At 40.8% G+C, this 25,500-nt stretch overlaps 1 protein-coding gene across 1 annotated transcript in view; it reads left to right on the forward strand.

Moving 5' to 3' along the window:
- The window catches only part of PHKB (phosphorylase kinase regulatory subunit beta), a 210,278-nt gene that overhangs the window by 74,600 nt on the left and 110,178 nt on the right, over positions 1–25,500 (forward strand). Inside the window, exon 7 of the mRNA XM_065416341.1 lies at positions 10,053–10,168. Within this exon, the coding sequence (XP_065272413.1) occupies positions 10,053–10,168 (116 nt within the window). The remainder of the gene's footprint in view (positions 1–10,052; positions 10,169–25,500) is intronic.

The raw sequence follows: 25,500 nt of genomic DNA on the forward strand, positions 1-25,500 counted from the left end.
ACTCATGGGGTGCAACTTTCTACTCCCCTCCTGACCCTGTTCCTTCAGTGCTGCCCTGTCTGTTTCTTCTACACAGTGGGGGAGCAAGATGGGCAGGGAGCCAGGTCACAGCAGCCAAGACTGCCTGACCACTCCAGGGAGTGGCCCTCCTCGCCAAAGGAGAGCACTCTCCTAACCCCAGCATTTCGATGTGGGAGCAGACAGGGCTGAGCTGAAGGTCCAGAGTCTGGAGAGAGCTCCAGTTTCAGTTGCTGGGAACAGACTCCCTGGCCTTCTTGCTCTCCCATTGTGTGATTGCAGTAACCACCAACCAGCAGTTACCCTCCTTTGCACTCTTGCAAGCAGTAGCAGAAGTCTCTGTGCACCCTAGGAGTCTTGACCCTTTGCCAGACAGAGCCCCCTTCTGATCCTGGCCCTTCAGCACAGCCCCAAAGCACAGAGCCCTGTCCACCTCCCCTTCCAGAGCAGAGCAGAGGAAGCAGATAGGGCCATGTGGAAGTCAGCAGGGGACTTCGGTCAGGAAGGTGCCAGTACTCCTGGGGTGCAGCCTTCCACACCCCTCCTGACCGTTTAGCGCATGTCTGCTTCCTCTCTGCGGGAGGGGAGCAAGATGGACAGGAAGCTGGATCCTGGCAGCTGAGACTGCCCAACTGTTGCAGGGAGCAGAAAGCTTTCTCAACTGCCACCTGGTTAATACCCCCTTCTCCCCAGTCCATGAGTTCTGGGCACCCCTCTCTCCTCATCCCCTATGAATAGTGGGCGACATTCCCCCCTGTCCGCCTCCCTTTGTTTTTAATTCTTACCAGTTTTCTCCCATTAAAGTTTTTGAATATAAAATGATAAATTCCAAGGAAATTAAAACAAACAGAACTAAGAAAAAAAGGCCTTACCTATCTATATGTCCTGAATTCACAGTGTTGTTATGAAGAGAAATCCATTGTCTGTAAGTGCTTAGATAATGATTAGTGTAATAGAAAAGCTTTTAAACAATTATTTCTCTCCATCATGTTCATATACAATGCAATAGGGCTCACTGATTTTTCTGCCACTGCTGTGCTAGCTAGAGGCAGGAAAATCAGCCCAGTTACAGTGTATGGGAACATAAAAGAGAGAAATAATTTTGTTTAAATTAAATATATGGAGGCAGCATTTTAGTCAACTACTGAATGGTGAACCAGTGATCAACACCCCAATTTAGAGGAAGGAGAAGATCTGGACATGGAATTAGGACCTATCACTAGAGTAGAAGTAGAGAGGGCAGTCAATCGGTTAAAAAGTGGAAAGGCACTGGGTCTGGACAACATCCCAATGGAAGTCCTTAAGGCAAACTCGAAGAACACTTTAGACATTTTGTTAGGCCTCTTACAGATGATATGGGAAGAAGGAGGGAGGGATAGCTCAGTGGTTTGAGCATTGGCCTGCTAAACTCAGGGTTTTGAGTTCTATCCTTGAGGGAGCCACTTAGGGATCTGGGGCAAAATCAGTACTTGGTCCTGCTAGTGAAGGCAGGGGGCTGGACTTGATGACCTTTCAAGGTCCCTTCCAGTTCTAGGAGATAGGATATCTCCATTAATTAAAAAAAAAAAAAGGAAACGTACCAAGTAAGTGGAAAAGTGGTTATATATTGAGCCTGCCAAAAAAAGAGAGACCTAAGTTAGTGCAAAAGCTGGAGAGGGCATTCGATCGCTGTTTGTCCCAAGTAAAATAATTACACGTTACCCTAGACCAGGGTTTCTCAAACTTCATTGCATTGCGACCCCCTTCTGACAACAAAAAATACTAAAAGACCCCAAAGGGGTGCCGAAGCCTGAGCCCCCCTGCGCTGGGGGGGGGTGCCAAAGCTTGAGGGCTTCAGCCCTGGGTGGTGGGGCTTGGACTTCGGCTTCAGCCCTGGCTGGCAACCCCATTAAAATGGGGTTGTGATCCACTTTGGGGTCCCGACCCATAGTTTGAGAACCGCTACCCTAGACAAACTAAAGAAAGCAGTAAATTTAAGGCTATGATATGAACAGGCAGGGTTCTGATAGGAGAAGTCCTGCATAGATCACATAGCAATAGAATAGCAGTCATCATAGAACTGTTAATTGTATGGCCGTCACCGCTTTACATGAATTTCATAGATTTCCAAAAAGTCTTTGATACAGTGGATAGAACATTCTTATGGAGTCTGCTGTGCCACTATGGAATTCCTCAGAAATTTGTGAATATTATTCAGAGCTTGTATGAAAATACGACATGGCAAGTAATACATAACAGTGAACTGACTCAGGGCTGGTTTACACTGGGAACTTATATCAACGTAGCTACATTCTCAGGGATGTAAAAAATCTGCACTTGAGGGACCCCTTGCTCTGTAACTTGACAATATTGCATAACATTTGTTGATTAGTACTTATTCACAGGGTCAGAATGTCAGGTTTTCATTTCTGGTGTCAGATTTAGGAAAGTAATCATGACTCTCTTCTCATATAAAATAAGTTAGAATTCCAAACTACAGTGCTTCAGATTGTAGGAAGTTGGAATGCAGTCAAGGCTGCTGAGATGTTACAGCTTCTCAGTGTTTTTGTTTTTGTATCTTTGGTGTTATCAGCACTATCAGAGTTCAGCCTGCTAATTTAGCAGACCTCGATGTTACTCATAGAGAAAGACCACAGGCATGATTTGGTGACAAAGGCATTTGTCCAGGTTTGTTCCCTTCAAAGCACAGTCCTATTGACTTGCACAAGTACATTACCACATGAGTGCCCTGTGGCAAGGAGCGGCTCAGTCAGCAGTGGGGGGCTTTGCTGTCCCCTCGACCACCCAAAGGGTTATAGCAAGGCACCCTGACATTTATAGACTAAAACAAATAACTGGGATTAAACAATTTACATGTTTCGTGACATTTGTTTACCTCCTCTTGTTCCTGATATCTCGGACAAAACTTTCCTATTCATTGTTCTGTCAAACCATCTTATCTTGTTCTAGATTGGGGTGTATTTGCACTAGCCTTCTAAAATGTACAGAACAGTGAACTTGTAAGTGTTTACTTTAATACATGTCCTGACTTTGGTTCACAGCCTTTGGTTCAGGCCTCATAATAATGATTTTTCATGTTCAGGAAAGAAGTATTTCAGGAAAGAGTAGCAAAATGGCTAGTTTATGTAGGAATTAAGTGTTGTAGTTTGAGAAATAATCTGTGTTTTGCACTCGATTGTATAACAGTGTTGTAGAATAATTACCCTTTCTTTGGTGCCCATTATGCTTATGATTTTTTTTTTCTTGGACAAGTTTTGTTCATGTACAATATTGATCACATTATTCCAGTGTTGTTAATGTTCTTTCTTTTAAAAATCATTTTGTCTTAATTTTAAAAGCTAGCATTAATATCATTTAGAGAGTTAGTCTTTATATTACAAATGTAACAACCACTATCAAAGTGAAACATGTTGATTTGCAATTACTGTAAATACAAAGTATTTTGGAGTCCAAGATCTTAATATTTTCCTGCAAAACTTTCTAGTCTGTCTAAAGAACTAGGGAACTACTGTATTATATATGTTAGTCAAACCTTCTAAATGTACATTTTATTTAAACGTGTACAGCACTTCAGAAAGAGTATGAGGTTTTACAGCCATGCATTTGCTGTACTTATGTTTGGTTAAGTTTAATATGTCTATATATGTTTAAACACACGTAGGTAAGTGTTCCTAACACAGTATACTGGATAGTGGGCTAAACTTAACTCCTTTCCATGGGTTATCTTTATTGTTAAGATAATACAACATAAACCTCAACCCAAACTTTCTTCTGAGCTTGGCTGTTCTGAGGGTTTCATTTTCTGCCAAACTCCTGTCCCTGCTCCTATTTCCCTCTGTGTTGGGGGGAAGACAAATTGTTTTATGCTCCTGGAATAGTAGGATCCATCTGATCTGACCTCAGGCTGTTATGAGTAGTGATTGCATTGATCTAGAGAGTGCTAGTACTTGATATCAATATGTGAGCAGAAGAGCTTTGCTTTTCCATGCACGATCTCAGAATATGGCACCCTGTTACAATATACTTTATTAGGCAGGTTATAGCTATGAAAGAATACTGTAGGACAAACAGGTAACATAAGTGTTGTTGCAATATTGCCTTACAAACTGAGTATACTAACATTGTGCAAAATGGGTAAAGATGTGACTAGTCCCCTAGTGATTCAGTCCCCAACAAAAGTGTGTTCTCCCTTTTAGATAGTTTCAGACAGCTCAAGTCTGATATTGTTTGCTTGCTGACACATCAAGCCAAAAGAGATGAACACTGCCAAAATTTGTTTGCAAAATGCATTTTGCAGTAGGGATATATTACCGACCACCTAACCAGGATGGTGATAGTGACTGTGAAATGCTCAGGGAGATTAGAGAGGCTATCAAAATAAAAAACTCAATAATAATAATTAGTAATAATGGGGGATTTCAAATATCCCCATCTTGACTGGGTACGTGTTACTTCAGAACGAGAGGCAGAGATAAAGTTTCTTGACACCTTAAATGACTGCTTCTTGGAGCAGCTAGTCCTGGAACCCACGAGAGGAGAGGCAATTCTTGATTTAGTCCTAAATGGTGGACAGGATCTAGTCAAAGAGGTGACTATTGCTGGACCGCTTCGTAATAGTGACCATAATGTAATTAAATTTAACATCCCTGTGGCGGGGAAAAGCCACAGCAGCCCAGCACTGTAGCATTTAATTTCAGAAAGGGGGACTACAGAAAAATGAGGAAGTTAGTTAAACAGAAACTAAAAGGTACAGCGCAAAAAGTGAAATCCCTGCAAGCTGGATGGAAATTTTTTAAAGACACCATAAGGTAGAGACTCAATGTAAATGTATACCCCAAATTAAAAAACAGAGAACCAAAAAAGTGCCACCTTGGCTAAACAACAAAGTAAAAGAAGCAGTGAGAGGCAAAAAGGCATCCTTTAAAGTGTGGAAGTTAGTGAGGAAAATAGAAATGATCATAAACTCTGGCAAATGACGTGTAAAAATATAATTAGGAAGGCCAAAAAAGAATTTGAAGAACAGCTAGCCAAAGTCTCAAAAAGTAATAGCAAAATTTTTTTTTAAGTACATCAGAAGCAGGAAGCCTGCTAAGCAACCATTGGGGCCACTACACAATCGAGATGCTAAAGGAGCACTAAGGACGATAAGGCCATTGTGGAGAAACTAAATGAATTCTTTGCATCGGTCTTCATGGCTGAGGATGTGAGGGAGATTCCCAAATCTGAACCATTCTTTTTAGGTGACAAATCTGAAGAACTGTCCCAGATTGAGGTATCATTAGAGGAGGTTTTGGAACAAATTGATAAACTAAACAGTACTAAGTAACCAGGACAAGATGGTATTCACCCAAGAGTTCTGAAGGAGCTCAAATTTGAAATTGCAGAACTATTAACTGTAGTCTGTAACCTATCATTTAAATCAGCTTCTGTACCAAATGACTGGAGGATAGCTAATGTGACGCCAATTTTTAAAAAGGGATCCAGAGGTGATCCTGGCAATTACAGGCCGGTAAGCCTGACTTCAGTACTGGGTAAACAGGTTGAAACTATAGTAAAAAACAAAATTGTCAGACATAGAGCGAAACATAATTTGTTGGGGAAGAGTCAACATGGTTTTTGTAAAGGGAAATAATGCCTCACCAATCTATTAGAATTCTTTGAGGAGATTCTTTGAGGAGATCAACAAACATGTGGACAAGGGGGATCCAGTGGATCTAGTGTTCTTCAATTTTCAGAAAGACTTTCAGAAGGTCCCTCACCAAAGGCTCTTAAGCAAGGTAAGCTGTCATAGGATAGTTGTAGTTCCCCGGATCCTCCTTCTTCCCTTTTTTAAAGATGGGCACTACATTAGCCTTTTTCCAGTCATCTGGGACCTCCCCCGATCGCCATGAGTTTTCAAAGATGATGGCCAATGGCTCCGCAATCACATCCGCCAACTCCTTTAGCACCCTCGGATGCAGCGCATCCGGCCCCATGGATTTGTGCTAATCCAGTTTTTCTAAATAGTCCCGAACCACTTCTTTCTCCACGGAGGGCTGGTCACCTCCTCCCCATATTGTGCTGCCCAGTGCAGCAGTCTGGGAGCTGACCTTGTTTGTGAAGACAGAGGCAAAAAAAGCATTGAGTACATTAGCTTTTTCCACATCCTCTGTCACAAGGTTGCCTCCCTCATTCAGTAAGGGGCCCACACTTTCCTTGACTTTCTTCTTGTTGCTAACATACCTGAAGAAACCCTTCTTGTTACTCTTAACATCTCTTGCTAGCTGCAACTCCAAGTGCGATTTGGCCTTCCTGATTTCACTCCTGCATGCCTGAGCAATATTTTTATACTCCTCCCTGGTCATTTGTCCAATCTTCCACTTCTTGTAAGCTTGTTTTTTGCGTTTAAGGTCAGCAAGGATTTCACTGTTAAGCCAACCTGGTCGCCTGCCATATTTACTATTCTTTCTACACATCGGGATGGTTTGTTCCTGCATCCGTAATAAGGATTCTTTAAAATACAGCCAGCTCTCCTGGACCCCTTTGCCCTTCATGTTATTCTCCCAGGGGATCCTGCCCATCTGTTCCCTGAGGGAGTCAAAGTCTGCTTTTCTGAGGGGAAGTCGTGCCTGACTAACCTAATTGCCTTCTATGATGAGATAACTGGCTCTGTGGATGAGGGGAAAGCAGTGGATGTGTTATTCCTTGACTTTAGCAAAGCTTTTGATACGGTCTCCCACAGTATTCTTGCCGCCAAGTTAAAGAAGTATGGGCTGGATGAATGGACTGTAAGGTGGATAGAAAGCTGGGTAGATCGTCGGGCTCAACGGGTAGTGATCAATGGCTCCATGTCTAGTAGGCAGCCGGTTTCAAGCGGAGTGCCCCAAGGGTTGGTCCTGGGGCCAGTTTTGTTTAATATCTTTATTAATGATCTGGAGGATGGTGTGGACTGCACTCTCAGCAAGTTTGCCGTTGACACTAAACTAGGAGGCATGGTAGATACGCTGGAGGGTAGGGATCTGATACAGAGGGACCTAGACAAATTAGAGGATTGGGCCAAAAAAAACCTGATGAGGTTCAACAAGGACAAGTGCAGAGTCCTGCACTTAGGACGGAAGAATCCTGTGCACTGCTACAGACTAGGGACCGAATGGCTAGGTAACAGTTCTGCAGAAAAGGACCTAGGGGTCACAGTGGACGAGAAGCTGGATATGAGTCATCAGTGTGCTCTTATTGCCAAGAAGGCTAACGGCATTTTGGGCTGTATAAGTAGGGGCATTGCCAGCAGATCAAGGAATGTGATCATTCCCCTTTATTCGACATTGGTGAGGCCTCATCTGGAGTACTGTGTCCAGTTTTGGGCCCCACACTACAAGAAGGATGTGGAAATATTGGAAAGAGTCCAGGGGAGGGCAACAAAAATGATTAGGGGGTCTGGAGCCCATGACTTATGAGGAGAGGCTGAGGGAACTGGGATTGTTTAGTCTCCAGAAGAGAAGAATGAGGGGGGATTTGATAGCTGCTTTCAACTACCTGAAGGGGGGTTCCAAAGAGGATGGAGCTCGGCTGTTCTCAGTGGTGGCAGATGACAGAACAAGGAGCAATGGTCTCAAGTTGCAGTGGGGGAGGTCTAGGTTGGATATTAGGAAACACTATTTCACTAGGAGGGTGGTGAAGCACTGGAATGCGTTACCTAGGGAGGTGGTGGAATCTCCTTCCTTGGAGGTTTTTAAGGCCCGGCTTGACAAAGCCCTGGCTGGGATGATTTAGTTGGGAATTGGTCCTGCTTTGAGCAGGGGGCTGGACTAGATGACCTCCTGAGGTCCCTTCCAACCCTGATATTCTATGATTATATAACAGGGAAGGTCCTCTTATGGATTGATAACTGGTTAAAAGGTAGGAAACAAAGGGTATAAATAAATAATAGTCAGTTTTCAGGATGGAGAGAGGTAAATAGTGGTGTCCCCCAGGGGTCTGTACAGGGACCAGTCCTATTCAACACATTCATAAATGACCTGGAAAAAGGGGTAAACAGTGAGGTTTCAAAATTTGCAGGTGATACAAAACTACTCAAGATAGTGAAGTCCAAGGCAGACTGCGAAGAGCTACTAAAGGATCTCTCAAAACTCAGTGAATGGGCAACAAAATGGGCAGATGAAATTCAGTGTTGATAAATGCAAAGTAATGCACATTGGAAAACATAATCCCAACTATATATGTAAAATGATGGGGTCTAAATTAGCAGTTACCACTCAAGAAAGAGTTCTTGGAGTCATTGTGGATAGTTCTCTGAAAACATCCACTCAATGTGTAGCGGCAGTCAAAAAAGCGAACAAAAAGTTGGGAATCATTCAGAAGGGGATAGATAAGACAGAAAATATCATATTGCCTCTATATAAATCCATGGTACACCCACATCTTGAATACTGTGTGCAGATGTGGTCGCCCCATATAGTGGGAACCCTTTGTTTAAAAGCTTGGTTCCCTCGCCAGTCAGTGGAAAAGATGGAGTCCAGCACCAGGTGACCTGGTCACATGTTCCTGTAGTGTCACAGCAGCCGTGAGTCGGAGGCTGTCTGCAGTGTTCTCAGGAAGGTTCCCCATGGGAGATAAGCTTCTTCTAAGGCCTATTGTTTTCTCCTAATGGCTAATTAACTGGAATGGGCCCTTCCCACCCAGCCATATAGACTGAGAGTCTTTTGCCTAGTGGGTTATTCAGGTATACACACATTTGTAATACAGATACAGAGTCAATTTTCCTAACTTCAGACAAAAATTATACATGCATACAAATAGGATAATCATATTCAGTAAATCATAACCTTTCCAATGACACTTCACATGACTTATCTTGCATAAAATACATTGATTGTTATAATCATATTATTATTATAATAATAATATCGCTGTGAAGAATATGGGGTGCAGTGTCACAATCATATTCTTCCTCCTCTTCCTCTCTGACACCATGAAGCAATGAAAGAGGCTCCTTATCAGCTGATCTCCTGGTAGAGGGAGGGAAAAGGACAAGTCAGCTACCAAGAAATACACACATGCACATATACTCCTGAGACAAGAAGCCAACAAAGCTGGTAACTGCTCCTCCTTTTCCCATCCAGTGGAGCTAACAACTGCAAAGTTAGATTGCTGGAGATGGAAGTTAGATAGTGGAGAATAGCAGGGCCATTTATGTGTCTGAAACCATGGAACTGTTCAGGAAGAGTTAAGCATGAGCACAATGTTTACTATAGTATCTTTGGGATGAAATGTAAGACATCTCTTCATCCTAGCTTTCCTAGGATCAAAAAACCCTACTCTGTGGAACATGGAGAAGACAGAATTTTTGTTTACCTTTTCAGCTTCATTTAATTTCATAAGGTACTCAGATACCACAGTGGTTAAGGTACAATCAAAACCTAAATAAAGAAAACCCATGATCATGACTTATTGTCCCCCATATCTATGAATAATTTCCTATTTTCTAGTAGATTTTCATAATCTAAGACCAGATTGTAATTGAATAAATGGTGTCATTCTTTTTATTTTCACGGAAGGATGTGCTGCATATATTTATATTGAGCTAACATGACAGAACTTGTTTTACATGTCAGAGCTGTGTTAGAATGAGCAGTTAGGGACAATGCCAGAGTTTCCATGCCCCAAATTTTATTTTAAGCGTTGCTTATAGGGCTTACTTTCTTCTGCTCCCTAACAGTTATTTTTAAAAGTAAAGATGTTAGATTTTTTTTTTTTGGCGCTGATGTTCTAGCACATTATTTTAATACCCAATCATTTGCATTCCTAGCTTCATTAGGGCTTTGTGTAAATTAAGTTACCAGTGTTTTGGGGAGTGTTTTTTAACATATTTAATGAAAATTGGTTTTACAAAGAGGTCCCTTGAAGTTGGGAACACCATACTCCACAAGAAAATAAAACCTAATTGGCAAATATAATTGTGCAGTCTGAAAACCATGCCATTTTCTTTTTAAAAATACAAATAAGAAATTTTGGCATATTTCAGTTTCCCTTGATTTTTTCTTTTCTTTTCCTTATAGGTGTCCTTCATTCAAAACCTGGTGTTTTGTGTGGAAAGAGCATACCGTGTACCTGACTTTGGTGTCTGGGAAAGAGGAAGTAAATACAACAATGGCAGCACAGAACTGCATTCAAGGTAGTTGGCAAAACTCTCAGTTCTTTTTGCTTGTATAAAGGCATATAATGTGAATGCAAAGAATTCAGGAAATGTATCAAAATAGAAATAATTAAAGTAGTATTCCAACTGCTTCCCATTGGCCCGGAGCAGCGAACAGCGCCAGTGGGAACCGTGATCAGCCGGACCTGCGGACGCAGCAGGTAAACAAACCAGCCCGGCCCACCAGGGGCTTTCCCTACACAAGCGGCATCCCAAGTTTGGGAAACACTGGTCTAGAGTGAAATTAGTGCTCATGAAAGATGCCAGATTGAGGCCTTCTGGAGACTGAAGTCTATATCTCATGAGAAATATGAGCACAGTTCTATACCTACATTCCATGTGCAAATAACCAGATACACATGTAAGTAGTTACTTGTGCACCCAAATTGTTGTAATTGCAGCTGTATATGCATTTTTACTAAAATTTACCTGAAGCCTCCTGCTCATGTATGGAGCAGTTATAGCACATGCTATGGCAGGCTAAGCTTCCCATTACCATACCACCCATATCTGGAAGACCAGCTCGCTGAGAGGTAGTTTAGTGCCCATTGCAATGGCGGACTAAAGTACAGGCCAATTTGGGGGCCACTGCAGGAGCACCAGATCCTATGTAGAAGAGGGGGGCCACTGGCACTGGAACTGTTACCTGTTTTGTCCTCCTCCAGAGTTCTTGATTTGCGACTTTTTTTTCTGGCCATCTGATATTGAGGATTTGTCTAAGGCAGCTGTTTATTAAAACTTTGAGTTTAGATATTAAGGGCTTACTGTATGGTGCTGTAATTTGCAGATTTGTTAAGATCAACTTTACAATGGTGTTAAATATTCAAAGGTTAGTTTGGACGGCAAGATTTCTGATTCTCCAGATTAGCTGTAGAGTTACAAAGACATGTCTGGCTTTTGCTATTCTGACTTTGATGTCTCCGTGTGTTCCACCTGTAGTACTTACAGTGCTGCCAAGATGTGTGAAATATTGGACCTCTTCTATGTCAATTCGAGAACCTGTTTGTATTTCTTGTGGCGTGTTGATTCTCATGGTTTTAGGTTTTTTTTGTATTGATTTTCAACCTTACTAATTGTGCATAGGCCTGAAGATCATTTGTTTTGGCTTGCATATATCTATATGGTGAGGAATAGCAAGTTGTCATCCACAAAGTCAAGGTCCTCTAACTTCTGTGTGAAAGTCCATTTGTATGACATTTGGTTGTTCTGTGTCTTTCTCATTAAGCAATCCACTACCAGTAAAAAGATGATGGGTGACATAAGATATGCTTGTCTGATGCCTGGGGTAACCTTGAATGACTTAGTCAGTTTCAGTTGTGTATTACTTGGCATGTCATAGTTTCATAGAAGCTCTTAATGATGTTTACAATTTTCGGAGGGATTCCATAGTGGCATAGCAGCTTCCATAAGACTGTTCTATCCGCTGTTACAAAGACTATTTGAAATCTATACAATTCATATTAAAGTAATGGCTGCCATGACAGTTCTGGTGAGAGGTCCTAATTTGACGTTCACATCTTCTCCTACCTCTGTGTCTGGCCACTGGCTCGCCAATCAGTAGTCCACTTAAGTACTACCTCCATATATTTAATTGTTCTGAGGTCTTATTGTTTTGAACTGGTCAGTTGGTATATGTTTTTTCGTCCTGTCAACTGTATAATGTTGTACAGTTTCTTCATGTCATTTTTTGCTGCAGTGGTCTGTCACATCTGCTGCCATTTTGTCTATAAGTCTTTTTGTTGGAATTATAATTTACGCCAGATATTACCATGACACTAATTTAACCATAAATTCCTTTATTAAATCCAGAGGCCAAATTGTATTTGTACAATTGCTTTAAACTTGCCTAAGAAGTCAAAATAATAAGCAGTTTACTACATCCAAACAATAATAAAACACTTATAAGCATTTGATCAAGATACTTACTAGTGGGCTAAACCCAGGGGTGCTTAAACCCATATTGGTCAGGCAGATATTAGCAATGAACCCTTCACTTTTTTATACCCATTAACAAACTAGTGATGTTATTGCCAATTATCAGACCATAGCTATGTACAGATGAAGCAGTTTCTTATATAGCCAATTCTTTACTGCATCTGGTACCCAATTAACTCTGTTTTATTTCTGTTACTTCAGCCCAAACCTTAAATAAGATAACACTGGTATTTCAGAGTCACTACAAGTTTAACACAACAATTCTTCTTTCTCATTATTTCATTCTTTTTGATTCCATGCTTTGGGCCTTTTGTTCATACTATTATCCCAACTCAATTTAAAACCATAGTGCACCCAAATCTAACATGGGCCTATATTCCTACACTTTCCTATGCTCTTTTTTTGCCTCTTTGTTCTTTACAGTATATTCTTCCTCTAGTCACTGTGTCTGTGATCTTGTTCTTGTTTGATTAATTTCAGTATAACTTTGCATCTTCTTTTTTCTCACATGACCATTTGTTTTGATGTTACTTTCTGAATTCCAGCACTTCTTCACACGTTTTAGTGAAAGTTCCCTTACCTGTTCAATTTGCTTTCCATATTCCATCATCTTCATCTTTAAGCACCTGGTATCTATTTGCTAGCTCAATTCTAAACTCTTATTGTGTTGTCATCTGTTTTAGCTTGGTGATGTTTTAACATGTGCATCTCTATTGTTCAGATCTCTTATTTGTTCTTATTTTTATTCTCAGTTTAGCTACTGCTAGTGCGTGGTCCGTTCCCACATCTTCCTGCTATGCACACCTCCTAGTGGAAGAAGCAATGTTTGTGCTGAAAGACAAATGAAAACTTTTAATTCTTGTATAAGTTATGTAAATTCAGATCTGAAGCTTCTTCTGTTCCTATTTATTACCTAAATTCTTAAAACATTGCAGTATTGATTTTATAAGTTGTCTTGATTTTTTTATATATATTTGTCAGCTAGGATGCACACAACATTTAAACATCTGGACTCTCACCCATCCACTGCCCTCTCTGAGATCATGTATCAGAAAATATAGACTATAACGTCCTAAAGCACAGGCTGTGAAGGTATCATGAAAATCTGAAGGAAATCACTGTGTTTCCACCAGCCCATAAATTCAGAATAATTATTTTCTACATCCCTCCTATTACATCTACCTTGATCATCATCTCTAGAAACAAAAAAGAAACACTTTGGGTACCTCTCATCTATCTCTAGTTTGATTTGAGGCTTCAGAAGTCATTTGGTTTCTAGAGTAATGATATGTTAAATGGCGGGTTGTTGACCTACCTCACTTCAAATGTGTACTTGAATATCAGGTTGAGCTCTTTAATTCCAAGAGCATTTCAAGGATTATACTGCCAGGCATATCTTAACTTTTGTGTGGGCACATCATAGACTACTGGATAATGTAGACCTGGTCTAACTGCTTTATGATGAGAATGTCCGTATACTTATTAGCTGTGATCTTTTTGTTATTCATGTCCTCTCGAAGGAAAACTCTGAAATCCGATACAAGCACTATTTGTGCTCTATTAGCTATAAAGTCAATAGAGCTATGACTTTTTAGATGACAATTGTAATAATTTTCTAGAGAAAATGGGCTTACAAAGGTAGATTAAAAGAAAAGTGACAATGATAGTCTGACACAAATGACATCCATAGTATGTAGGATTTGTCATAATAGATCAGTACACTTATTTTAGTGTGCAGTAATTTTACTTAATTCAGTTGCATGATGTGGAACTCCATGTGTTGTGAATCTCATTGCATTAAAAACTGCTAATTATAGGTATGTCCTTCCTATACTTTGGTGAAGTCTTGTTTACATAAATTACAAAACATACAAAAAACAAGCAAACAAAAATCTACAAGATTACACGGTGTTGCAGTAGTTCTTTTTTTTTTTTTGTGGTGTATGAAGTCTAAAAATGCCAGTCCACACCAGTGCTCACACCAGTGCTCACCCCTACTGTCATTCACCCTCATGAAAAATAAAAAAATAAAAAAAGCCTCCCATTGAAAAATCAGTGCTCCAAGTTATATCCTTCCTTTGTCTCTTCCAGTGTTTTTAGTGTCTCTTTTGTGCTCTCTGTGTAGTTAGGCTGCAAGCTCCTCGAGCCAAGTACCAGAACGTCTTTGTTGTGCTATTTGGGACTGAGTGCATTGTTGTTCCCAAAATGACAATGACATTTGTAGCTTGTTTTTCTAAGCTGAGAAATAGAGCTTTGACTTTTGGTTAATCCATCACAGAAAGCGTGTAAGCTGCTGCCCTCCCCATCTCCCTGCCTGTGCATAGATATCCTTACTCTCTCTAATATCTCTTGGAGGTTTTTTCCCTTTAATTCTTCATGGGAAAGAGCTGAGGTCCAATTTCAGCCACAGATGAGGAAAAGTGGGAGAGAAATGTGCACTTAGGGATCTGTGTGGATGAAAAAAAGAGACTAGGCTACTCCAAAATACCCCATGCGCTGCCTCAATGTACCACTGCTCTGGTAGAGTGGCATAGGAGAATATCAGAAATCATTCAGGAAATGTATATAATGCTACTCAAGGCTGTAGGTGAATTGTTTGTCCATGTCTCTCTCTAATGGCTATGGACTATGAAGCAAGCTCTTAAGCTTCTGTACACTTTTGACACTGAATTCTTGTCACTTAATATCTGAGTGATTATTCCTGCTCATAACTTACACTTTCTTTCAGAATTGGAAGTTATGTCTCGTCATCTTTAATGGATATAGGCCTCTTTCATACAGGATGCTGTCTGATATAAAGTAATTTGAGTGATAACCAAAAAGCCCAGCCTGTGATTCAGAAGATGCAAATATCTTTGAAGTATTTACAAAAGGGTAGCGTTCTATTTTAGATTAGTTTCAAGTTGGTGATAATTAGTTTCTAATTGCCACTGAATGGTGAAAAACTCTTTGGACCAGATCCTCACAGACATAAAGATGCTGCTACGCTGAAGTCAGCTTTGTTGATGCTGTGTTGATTTGCACATTCTGGGGATTGAAGTCTCTATTTCTAACTAAAAGGTTTTGAAGTTAGCACAGAAGTCAGAAATCATTATGAAACAGAAAGATGTCAAACTTTTTAAAATACTTTTATGTAACCCTGGAAAAGATGGGGTTCCTCCATTCACAGTTTCAGGATAACTGCGCCTGTGTACTCTCTCTGTGTTCCACTTCAGGAATGACCAGTCAGATCTCTAGCCGTCACCTGTATCTGAGCATGGACCCATGTCCCACTCCCTTCCAACCACAGGTTTTAAGGCTGCACAGCCCCATGCCATATACTATGACAGGGATCAGCAACCTTTGGCACGCGGCCCATCAGGGAAAGCCTCTGGCGGGCCGGGCCGGTTTGTTTACCTACCGCGTCCGCAGGTTCGGCAGATCGCAGCTCCCACTGGCCGCGGTTTGCCGTCCCAGGCCAATGGGGGCTGCGGGAAGGGTGGCCAGCACATCCCTCGGCCTGTGCCGCTTCCCACCACCCCCATTGGCCTGGAGCGGTGAACCACGTCCAGTGGGAGCTGCGATCAGCCGAAGCTGCAGGTAAACAAACCGGCCTGGCCCGCCAGGGGCTTACTCTGGTGGGCTGCGTGCCAAAGGTCGCCGATCCCTGTACTATGATATGCCCAGCAAGTCAGTCTACTTAGTGGCCCTCACCTATGCTTTGCATTCTCTCTAAGGTCTATGACCAGTGTATGCCAGTAGTTACAGCAGTAGTTTTCAACCCACTGGCCACTTGTGGCCCAATCAGCACACAGCTGCGGCCCGTGTGACATCCTCAGGTCCATACAGGTAGTATATATATATTGTGTGGATGCGGTCCACAGAACACATAGACAGCTGCATATGTGGCCCACAGTGGTAAATAGATTGAGAACCACTGAGCTACAGGTTTCCCCACACATCTTTCTCAGCAAAGTACATTTATTCTTAGGATAAAAACATCACAGAGAAAACATTAAAAATAAAATAAAAGGGCGTATATGTTTACTAAATTTACCAGAAGTTGTCCATCAGTCCTGTGGAGCTCTGGTAGGCCAAAATTATTCCTTTTTCTGAATCAAAAGAAAGACCCTTGAGTCTGTTTATACTCAGCTTTTATATATTCCAAGTTTGTTCTTTGACTATTGGTCTTTGGAAAACCTGTTTTGATTTGAACCAGTCTATGCAGATAACCCCAGGGGCTAGTACCTTTCCAGAGTTTGTTTACGGTCTCAGCAACTTGCCTTACTCACTGTCCCGACCACACACACTTTTTAGTTCCTGAAGAAGCTGTGATATATGCAACTCCATGGAGTTGCATATAATTCCTGGCCCAGAATGATACATAAACCATTCATAAACTTAATACAGTATGGTCCTCAAAAATACCCAATGTGCTTGCAATATCTGTCTCATCTCTATTCTTTTACTCTTGGATATCTCAATAGGGGAATCTCAGGTCTGCTGTATTTCACTGGTTCAAAGGCAAGCGTTGTAACACCTTTTAGAATAGTATGTTTCCTTACCCATGTGTTTGAGCTTCTGAAAAATTAATTTGTCCTGCAACCATTTGCTCAAGATGTTCTCCAAGCATCTGCTGAGTACCTCCACAAAAGTTTCTTTGACATCTACCATATGTACTGTTGATAGGATGTTTCTAGAACACAGCATCTCCATATTCCAGGTCAAAAAGGCACAGGAATCTTGATCTTGTGCTTCTTTGTTGAGCAGATCATATGTTGCTGTCATGTTTGCCCCTATTAAGATTGTTTTGTTGGTCTGGCTGGCTGCCTTTTTAATTTTGTTTAGTGCCTTTTTTAACATATTTTAATCACACACATATATGTGCAATATCTTATGCTATTGGACATTATTTCTGTCACCTTTTGTGATGTTCCTTTTAACCCCGCAACTTGTGGGTTCAGGAAAAAAAGTGCAGGTGTAGGTGAGAATCCTGATATTCTTGGGTTTATCAAAGGATTCAGACCTAATTGAGAACCTGTTACTAAATTTAATGGGAATCAACTGTTTAAGCATTTTTCTTTCAAAGTAAGTAATGTGCATTAGGCTAAATATATGCTAAAATACATTGTCTCTTACTGTTATGTTTAGAGGGAAACAATCCAAGCAAGGGTCCTTGAACTTTTTGTTGTCTAAGATTTTGATTAGTAATTAGCAATAATGTACAAATTTTAGTGCCTGCTTTCCGTTCTTTCATTAAGGTTATGGGATAGATGTTGCAATTTAAAGCTGTAATTAATGACATTTTAGTAACTCAGTTAACTTCCTTGTCATGCCAGTAGCATTAGGGAATACAAATGTTAGTTAAATTAATAAAGACATGGATTTAAGACCAAAAAAAATAAAATAGATCCAGGTCCTGACTACCCCAAATCTCAAGAATGGTTGGATCGGGTTTTGTTTTGAGGCCATCTAGAGATAGGACATCTTTCACAAAGAGAATAGAGTAGACTGGGTTCCTACAACGTGTTCATCTTGTGCTGTTGTACATCCTAAAGGGGAAAAGAAGGAAAAGTTCCTTAGGAGTTATGACCAGAGCTGTATATTTTAAAAGAACATATTTCTTACAATATTAATTCATAGGGTATGTAATGTACAAATGACCCAAGAGAAATGAACATAACATGCCTAATAGCAGAAACTCTATTCTGGTTTTTTTTCCTTGACTCATCCAACAAGAAGTAATTAATGATTAAATCTTCAACTGTCTGAAATTTAATAGCATTCGTAATGTGCATCATCTTATACTGCTTACTGTTTTGAATAGCTTTTCATTATCTTAAGACATATTTGCTATTTCAATTGTTAAAATATATTAGCACTTTTCCTCCTTACTGTAGTATTGCAGGATCTTCCTTATGTATTTGTCATCTGCAAAATATAGCACTTACAGCAGTCACTAGCATACAGTAGGGGAAGGGTCTGATAGACTATTAACATGAAGGAATATTTATTATATGATGGGGAAATGAAAACAGCCTTTTAATTTTAAAACACTAGTATTTTTATTTGCAAGCAGTGTTTGTGCAAGTAGTGAAATCTTCAAAGTACTGAATAAGCAAAGGTAGAAGAATCCTGGTGAGCTACAAGTAATACTGATTGTTTACCCAAGAATATTGAGTGAGCAAGTAAAAGTAATATAAGTTAAAGTTGTTCACTATGGAGGAATCCATATTTTTTTATACTCTCTGTGAGCCCCCTCCCCTTACCTAGACAAAATAAGATAACTTATTCTGCCTAAATGTCGTCGCTCTTTCCCTTCTAGTCAACTATTACCTCTGTTAGTTCTTGCCAGTCAGTTCTTCTTGCCCTCACTCTCCAAAAATGCCTACTCATGTGTATTGAAGGTGTTCCTCTGGAAGAAGAAATAGGGACTTCTCCGTTAACGTGTAATCCAGTTATCAAAGCAATGGATTTATCTTGCGCTCATAGAGCGTATCCGGTTTATTTAGAATATAGCTATAACACCCAAGAAACATGATTTAACTAAGTTGCTATGCCGATTTCAGTTAAACCAGTTGCTCTTTCATAACTGTACTAGCCAAAACTACTAGAATAAAGTTAAAATTTATTTTGAGAGACTTTTGACACTAAGGAAATGGTTAGTATCCATTACACCAGTGAGTTCAGCTTACTACTTCATTGCATTATCTGGGTAACAAAATCATCCGAAGGTTTAAAAACCAAGGGAATTTACCAGTCTTTGATGCCAGCTGCTCCAAGCAGAATTTTTTAGCTAACCTAATCAGCTTTCCCTTGTTGAACCAATTAGAATTAAATCCCACAAGCTTTATTTCTGGCCGTGTTTCTGAAAGGAAAACTGAGGTTTTATAAAGCTATTGGTGATGGTTTAAAAAAAATGATACAGCCTGAAATCAATTTTTTTATGGCATTGCTGGTAATGAAAACAGTCAAACAGAAATAATGTGTGCTAAATATAATACATGCAATTCTGCAACTAGACATGTTTCCCCTTCCATTCTGTTTAAAATATTTTCTGCATAGTTATAAGATGCTCTCCTGACTAGGGTCTGACTTTATTTTTAAATATTTTTATATTGACTATCCATAAATATATGGTGGTATATTTACAAGGAAAAACTTGTCTGTATAAATCCCAGCCAAACTTTTCTAACGAAATGCTTTTGACGCTGTACAAGCAAGGTTCAACATATAGCTTATCCATACTTGTATCTTTTTTGAAAAATTGCACATAATCATATAATATGTTAGCTGTGAGTAATGTAACCATTTTTAAATAACGTCAGTTCAAAGTCAGAAAAAATTGGGCTTATCGTTGACTCTTCTGAACTAGTATTTTTCCCCTTAGCCAAATGTTCCCTTTTAAATTGCTCTAATAAAAAAATCTAATTTTGTCAAAATTATAAAATATAAATTCCTGGCAGTGATTAATTGCAGTTTCTCTACAGAAGGGACTGATGCCAAAATACCTCGAGACAAATTTATTCCTCAAAGTCATGAATTTCTTTGAGTCAAGGTCACTCTCATGGTATCTCTGGGGGGGGGGGGGGAGCAGGGGGCTCTGATATAAGCTAATATCCTAATTTCTTCATATTGCCTTAATTACATAATCCTTATCCCAAACAGAATATGACAAAAAAGTCTTTCCATATAGGTGAAGTTGCATTTTTGTAGAGAAAATTAAATAATTTAGTAATTTAAAGTAATTGACCAGTATTTACACAAGTATTGCTACCAATAAAGAAACTACAATATTACACCAATTAATACTTTTCAGATCCTTCAGACTTTCTCAATATTAGGATATTACATCGCTTAAGGAATTTCCCCACCATCTTGATCTTAACAGTATAACTCAGTGTTTCCCAAACTTGGGACGCCGCTTGTGTAGGGAAAGCCCCTGGTGGGCCGGGCCGGTTTGTTTACCTGCCGTGTCCGCAGGTCCGGCCGATCGCGGCTCCCACTGGCCGCGGTTCGCTGCTCCAGGCCAATGGGAGCTACTGGAAGCGGTGGCCAGTACGTCCCTTGGCCCGCGCCGCTTCCAGCAGCTCTCATTGCCTGGAGCAGCAAACCGCGGCCAGTGGGAGCCGCGATCGGCCGGACGCGGCAGGTAAACAAACCGGCCCGGCCCGCTAGGGGCTTTCCCTACACAAGCGGCGTCCCAAGTTTGGGAAACACTGGTATAACTCAGTATCCTTCGTAGGAGCTCCTTTCTTCAAATGATGTCTCTTGCATAATGGTGGTGACAGCAGCTTCACATGGAGGGCAGACTTTAGTCTGGGTGAGGGTTGATGCTGAGATTCTCAGCAGTAGCAATGAGTTCCTGTGTTAAGAGATTTTTCTCTCTCCTTTCCCTGTATGCCACTTTAGGAAATTATGGGGAAGAGAGTGAGCCTATTATGATCCACCAGTTTTATAGGAAGGTGAGGCTTTTACTACTTCTCTCTCCTGATCTCACCTCCTTGGAGACTTTGTATTCCGGAACATTCTTGGACCCTGCTCCCCATTTATGCCCTGTATCTCATCACTTTCCGCTTCCCTTGATGACCCTTTTTTTTTTTTGCTTCTCACAGGCATGCTTGCACCTTTACAGATGCCAGCCTTTATATCTGGTGCACAGGGCCGGCTCTGGCTTTTTTGCCGCCCCAGGCAAAAAAGCCTCCCACCGCTCCCCCCGCCCCCCCAGGGGAGGGCGGCGAGCCCCGCCGGGGCTCCGCTCTCCCCGGCGGCCAGAGGCAGCGCCGGGGAGAGGGCGGCGAGCCCGGTCGCGGCCCCGCTCTCGCGCCGGAGCGCCGCGCCGCCCCCCTCCAAGTGCCGCCCCCCTCCAGGTGCCGCCCCAAGCACCAGCTTGGTGGGCTGGTGCCTGGAGCCGACCCTGCTGGTGCATCCTGCCTGACTCCTGTGCACAACCGAATCCCACCTTAAAACTCATTTATTTCAGTTTGCTTCTCATCACTGACCTCCTCTTCCCATTCCTTCAATTTAAGCAACTTTTTAAAGCAAACCAACAATATGCATATGTAACGAAAAACCCTATCTCACAATCTCTCTTGTAATTCTCATCCCCTATATCATCTCTCCTATTCCTTGTTCGTCTTCCTTTTTTTTTAATATTAATCAGATGATATGCTTAAAAAGAAGGTACTGTCGTTTTTGTAATTAACTCTGAAACACTATGCACGCTTATGACGTGTAAATATATAAATAAATAAACAAACAAATAAATGATTATGATGTAGAGTTGAGCGGAGCCTTGAAAGTGAAAACAAGCAGGAGGAATTAGATGCTAGAGAAGGCAAGAGGAAACCAGTGAAGTCATTCGAGGGGAGGATATGATTAGAATATCAGCAGGATAATGTCAGCAAATGATCTTGGAGGCACAGGGCCGGTGCAAGGAAGTTTCGCGCCCTAGGCAAAACTTCCACCTTGCTCCCCCCCCCCCCCCCCCCCGCCCTGAGGCGTCCCCCCTGCAACAGCTCTCTCCCCCCCTCCCAGGGAGCCGTGCGGCAACTCCCCACCTCAGCTCATCTCTGCTACGCCCCCTCCCCGAGCACGCCGCCCCTGCTCTAATTCTCCTCCCCTCCCAGGCTTCCGGCGCCAAACAGCTGATTGGCGCTGCAAGCCTGGGAGGCAGGAGAAGTGGAGCGGCGACCACGCGCTCGGGGAGGGGGCGTAGCAGAGATGAGCTGGGGTGGGGAGCCCTGCAGCAGCTCCCCCGCCCTGAGGCACCCCCACGGCAGCTCCCCCCCCCCCCCGGCCCGGGGAGCCATGCGGCAGCTCCCCACCCCAGCTCACCTCTGCTCCGCCTCCTCCCCGAGCACGCCGCCCCTGCTCTAATTCTCCTCCCCTCCCAGGCTTGCAGCGCCAAACAGCTGATTGGCGCTGCAAGCCTGGGAGGCAGGAGAAGTGGAGCGGCGACCACGCGCTCGGGGAGGGGGCGTAGGAACGCTGTAAAAAAAAAAAAAATTGGGAGCACCACTTTTTGGCACCCCCAAATCTTGGCGCCCTAGGCAACCACCTAGTTTGCCTAAATGGTAGCGCCGGCCCTGTGGAGGCAGCATGATAGATTGATTTATGAAGTAGGGATAGGTAAGGAGAAAAGGTGAGAGATAACACTATGATCAAGTTAAAAGATCAAGGATAGTGATGAAAGGCTCACACTGTCATTTTGATTGACATTTTAAACATATACAAGCAGTCACTCATTGAAGAAAATAAGAGGCCTTCATTTTATTAGTCAGGCAGCTATAGTTTGTCTAGTTCACGTACTTTCATTTTGACCACAGATGTGATTTGTAAGCAGTCTGTCTAAAGAGATCTTCCTAGTTTTTGTAGTGTCTGTTTATAGTCTGTAATAAAACTGTCATTAATCTGCTATCTTAATATTTTACTTTTTGAAGCCCCGTGAATTTTAAAAGCTGACGTTTGGGTTTTTTTGTACTAAAGCAAAACCATTTTTCATATATATTAATGTTTTAGCTCATTATTATTTCAATATAGTTGACACAGTTGAAGTTCTGGTATATGTAGTTTAGTTGTATATCATTTAAAACAATATTTCAGTGATGGTGCCTTTTTTGTCATTCCTCTGCTTAAGATGAGGTCTCTGACTCAGCACATTTGTAGCAGTGGATTGCTGTTGGTTTTTGCTTTAAGACTTTCTAATAATTTACATTTTTTTATGGGAGTATTAAGGTATAAAGTGTGATAATGAAAATGAACCTGCTTAGTAAATTTTGAAAAAAATCACATTCATGATACCCTAAGAGTAAAAAAGTCCTTTCTCTCTTTATGATGGTGGTTTTGCTTTTTTTTTAATATTCAGATTTCAGATAAATCTGTCAACTGTCTGTAGATTTGTATTAGCCCAACTTAAACTCTTTAAAAAAAAAAAAAAAAAATGTGTAAGGCCAAAAAATGTGTTAGCTAGAAGAAAATGTTGCTGCTGCTTCTGTGCTGACAAAGTGTTGGTGACCCCTGAAAGTATAATATTATATATTATTAAAATGAAAGAAATTGGAAACTACAAACCATTTGACTTTACAATGGATGGTTTGTGAATAATGCTTTATATATTTTAAAATCAGTTTTGCTAATTTAGAAAGATTTATACATTTTAATTTGGTTTACAATCTGTATTTAGAAAATTGTAGAATTTTGTAAATAGATGGTTTCTTTTTATTTCTTCAAAAATAAAACATCAGTTGTTTACATACAATATTATAAAAATGTCTGAAGTTGATTAGCAATTTGTAATATTTTTATGTGGGTCTTAACTAGTTACTAAGTAATGTTGTAGTGTACTATTACCTGGCTGTTTGATTACTAGAAGGAATAATCGTAGTTTCCCATTCTCTGTTCTGCATGCAACGTCCACAGAGGCAAGAGAGAACACGTAACATTTTTGTGATGATATTTTTACTATGTAGTGGGAAGCATAAACAGTTAAAGGTAGAACCTGGGCAACAAGCTCTGTACTAATTGTTGTATGTGAACAATCATCTATAGATATAGCCATGAAAACATCAAAAAAGTGAACATCGAAAATTAGATTGACACATAATAGCAAAATCTTCTTCTTGTAATGCCAGAACAAGTTCTGCTAGCCGCTTTAGTGACATGAAAGGTCAGTCGATTTAGATGTTACTCTAATGTACACTGCCACCTGATTACCACCTGGTGCTAATGGGAATGGCCTTCATGTATGTTTCAGTGGCCTCTCAGTTATAAGGACAAAACCTGAAAGGATTCCTTTGATATATTTTTTTTTTAATTTAGAAAAGAATTTGGCATATTTTAAGTACAAGTGAGCTTCCAGTAAAGAATGGTTCTAGAACCTAATCAGATTAGCTGATGTGGAAGCTACAACTTCAGGCAGAACATCATAATGAAAATTTCAGTTATTTTTCTTTTAGTAAATATAATTTATGCATGATTTGGGCAAGAACATTTTTGATACTGTGGGAATTCCAGTGAAAGATGCATCTTGTGAAAAATGATCTTTTCTGTTAAGTGGGTGGACATCATTTGTTTAAGAAATGTTTCTTATCTCTTTTCCTGTTAGTGTAGGCCTTTCTCTATGGGACAGATACGGTGACCAAATAGCAACTGTAAAAAAATTGGGACTGAGGTGGGAAGGGTAATAGGTGCTTATATAAGACAAAGCTCCAAATATTGGGATTGTCCCTATAAAATTGGGACATCCGGTCACTCTACAGAGAGAGGATAGTAACATGGAGAAAAAATGTGATAGGAATGTGAGCTGAGTTTTAGGATGATGGGCTAGATTTAGTGTTGTCTTATGGCAGAGGAATTTTTATCCAGAAGGGGCAATCAGTTGCTACCTTCTTTTCATTTCTGGGTAGGCTTTCAGCCAACTAATAAAGGTCCCTGGCCAGAAATTAAGCAGTTTTGCCCAACAGAACTACCAATAGGTGGTTATGATGCAACCATCCTCTTTTGGTGGCAAAAGGTCAGAGGAGATATTTTTGCCTTATTGTAATAGCAGGTGAACAAAGTGTGTGTGTGTGTGTGTGTGTGTGTGTGTGTGTGTGTGTGTGTGTGTGTACTTAAAAAACAAAAACAAAAACAAAACACGCACACAGAGTTTATACATAGAATCATAGGACTAGAACGGACCTCAAGAGGTCATCTAGTCCAGTCCCCTGCACTCGTAGCAGGACTAATTATCTAGACCTTTCCTGATAGGTGTTTGTCTAAACTGTTCTTAAAAATCTCCAATGATGGAGATTCCACAACCTCCCTAGGCAATTTATTCCAGTGCTTAACCGCCCTGACAGTTAGGAAGTGTTTCCTGATGTCCAACGTAAACCTCCTTTGCTGCAATTTAAGCCTCTTCTTGTTCTGTCCTCAGAGATTAAGAAGAACAATTCTTCTCCCTCCTCCTTGTAACAACCTTTTATGTACTTAAAAACTGTTATGTCTTCTCTTTTCCAGACTAAACCAACCCAATTTTTTCAGTGTTCCTTCACAGGTCATGTTTTCTAGACTTTTAATCATTTTTGTTGCTCTTGACTTTCTCCAATTTGTCCACATCTTTCCTGAAATGTGGCGCCCGGAATTGGACACACTACTCCAGTTGAGGCCTAATCAGCTCAGAGTAGAGCGGAAGAATTACTGTACTTCTCGTGTCTTGCTTACAACACTCCTGCTAATACATCCCAGAATTATGTTAGCTTTTTTTGCAACAGTGTTACACTGTTGACTCATATTTAGCTTGTGATCCACTATGACCCCCCCAAATCCTTTTCTGCAGTACTCCTTTCTAGGCAGTATGTGTGCAACTGATTGTTCCTTCCTAAGTAGAATACTTTGCATTTGTCCTTATTGAATTT

This window comes from Emys orbicularis, chromosome 14 (genome assembly GCF_028017835.1).
Source record: "Emys orbicularis isolate rEmyOrb1 chromosome 14, rEmyOrb1.hap1, whole genome shotgun sequence".
Taxonomy (NCBI): Eukaryota; Metazoa; Chordata; order Testudines; family Emydidae; genus Emys; species Emys orbicularis.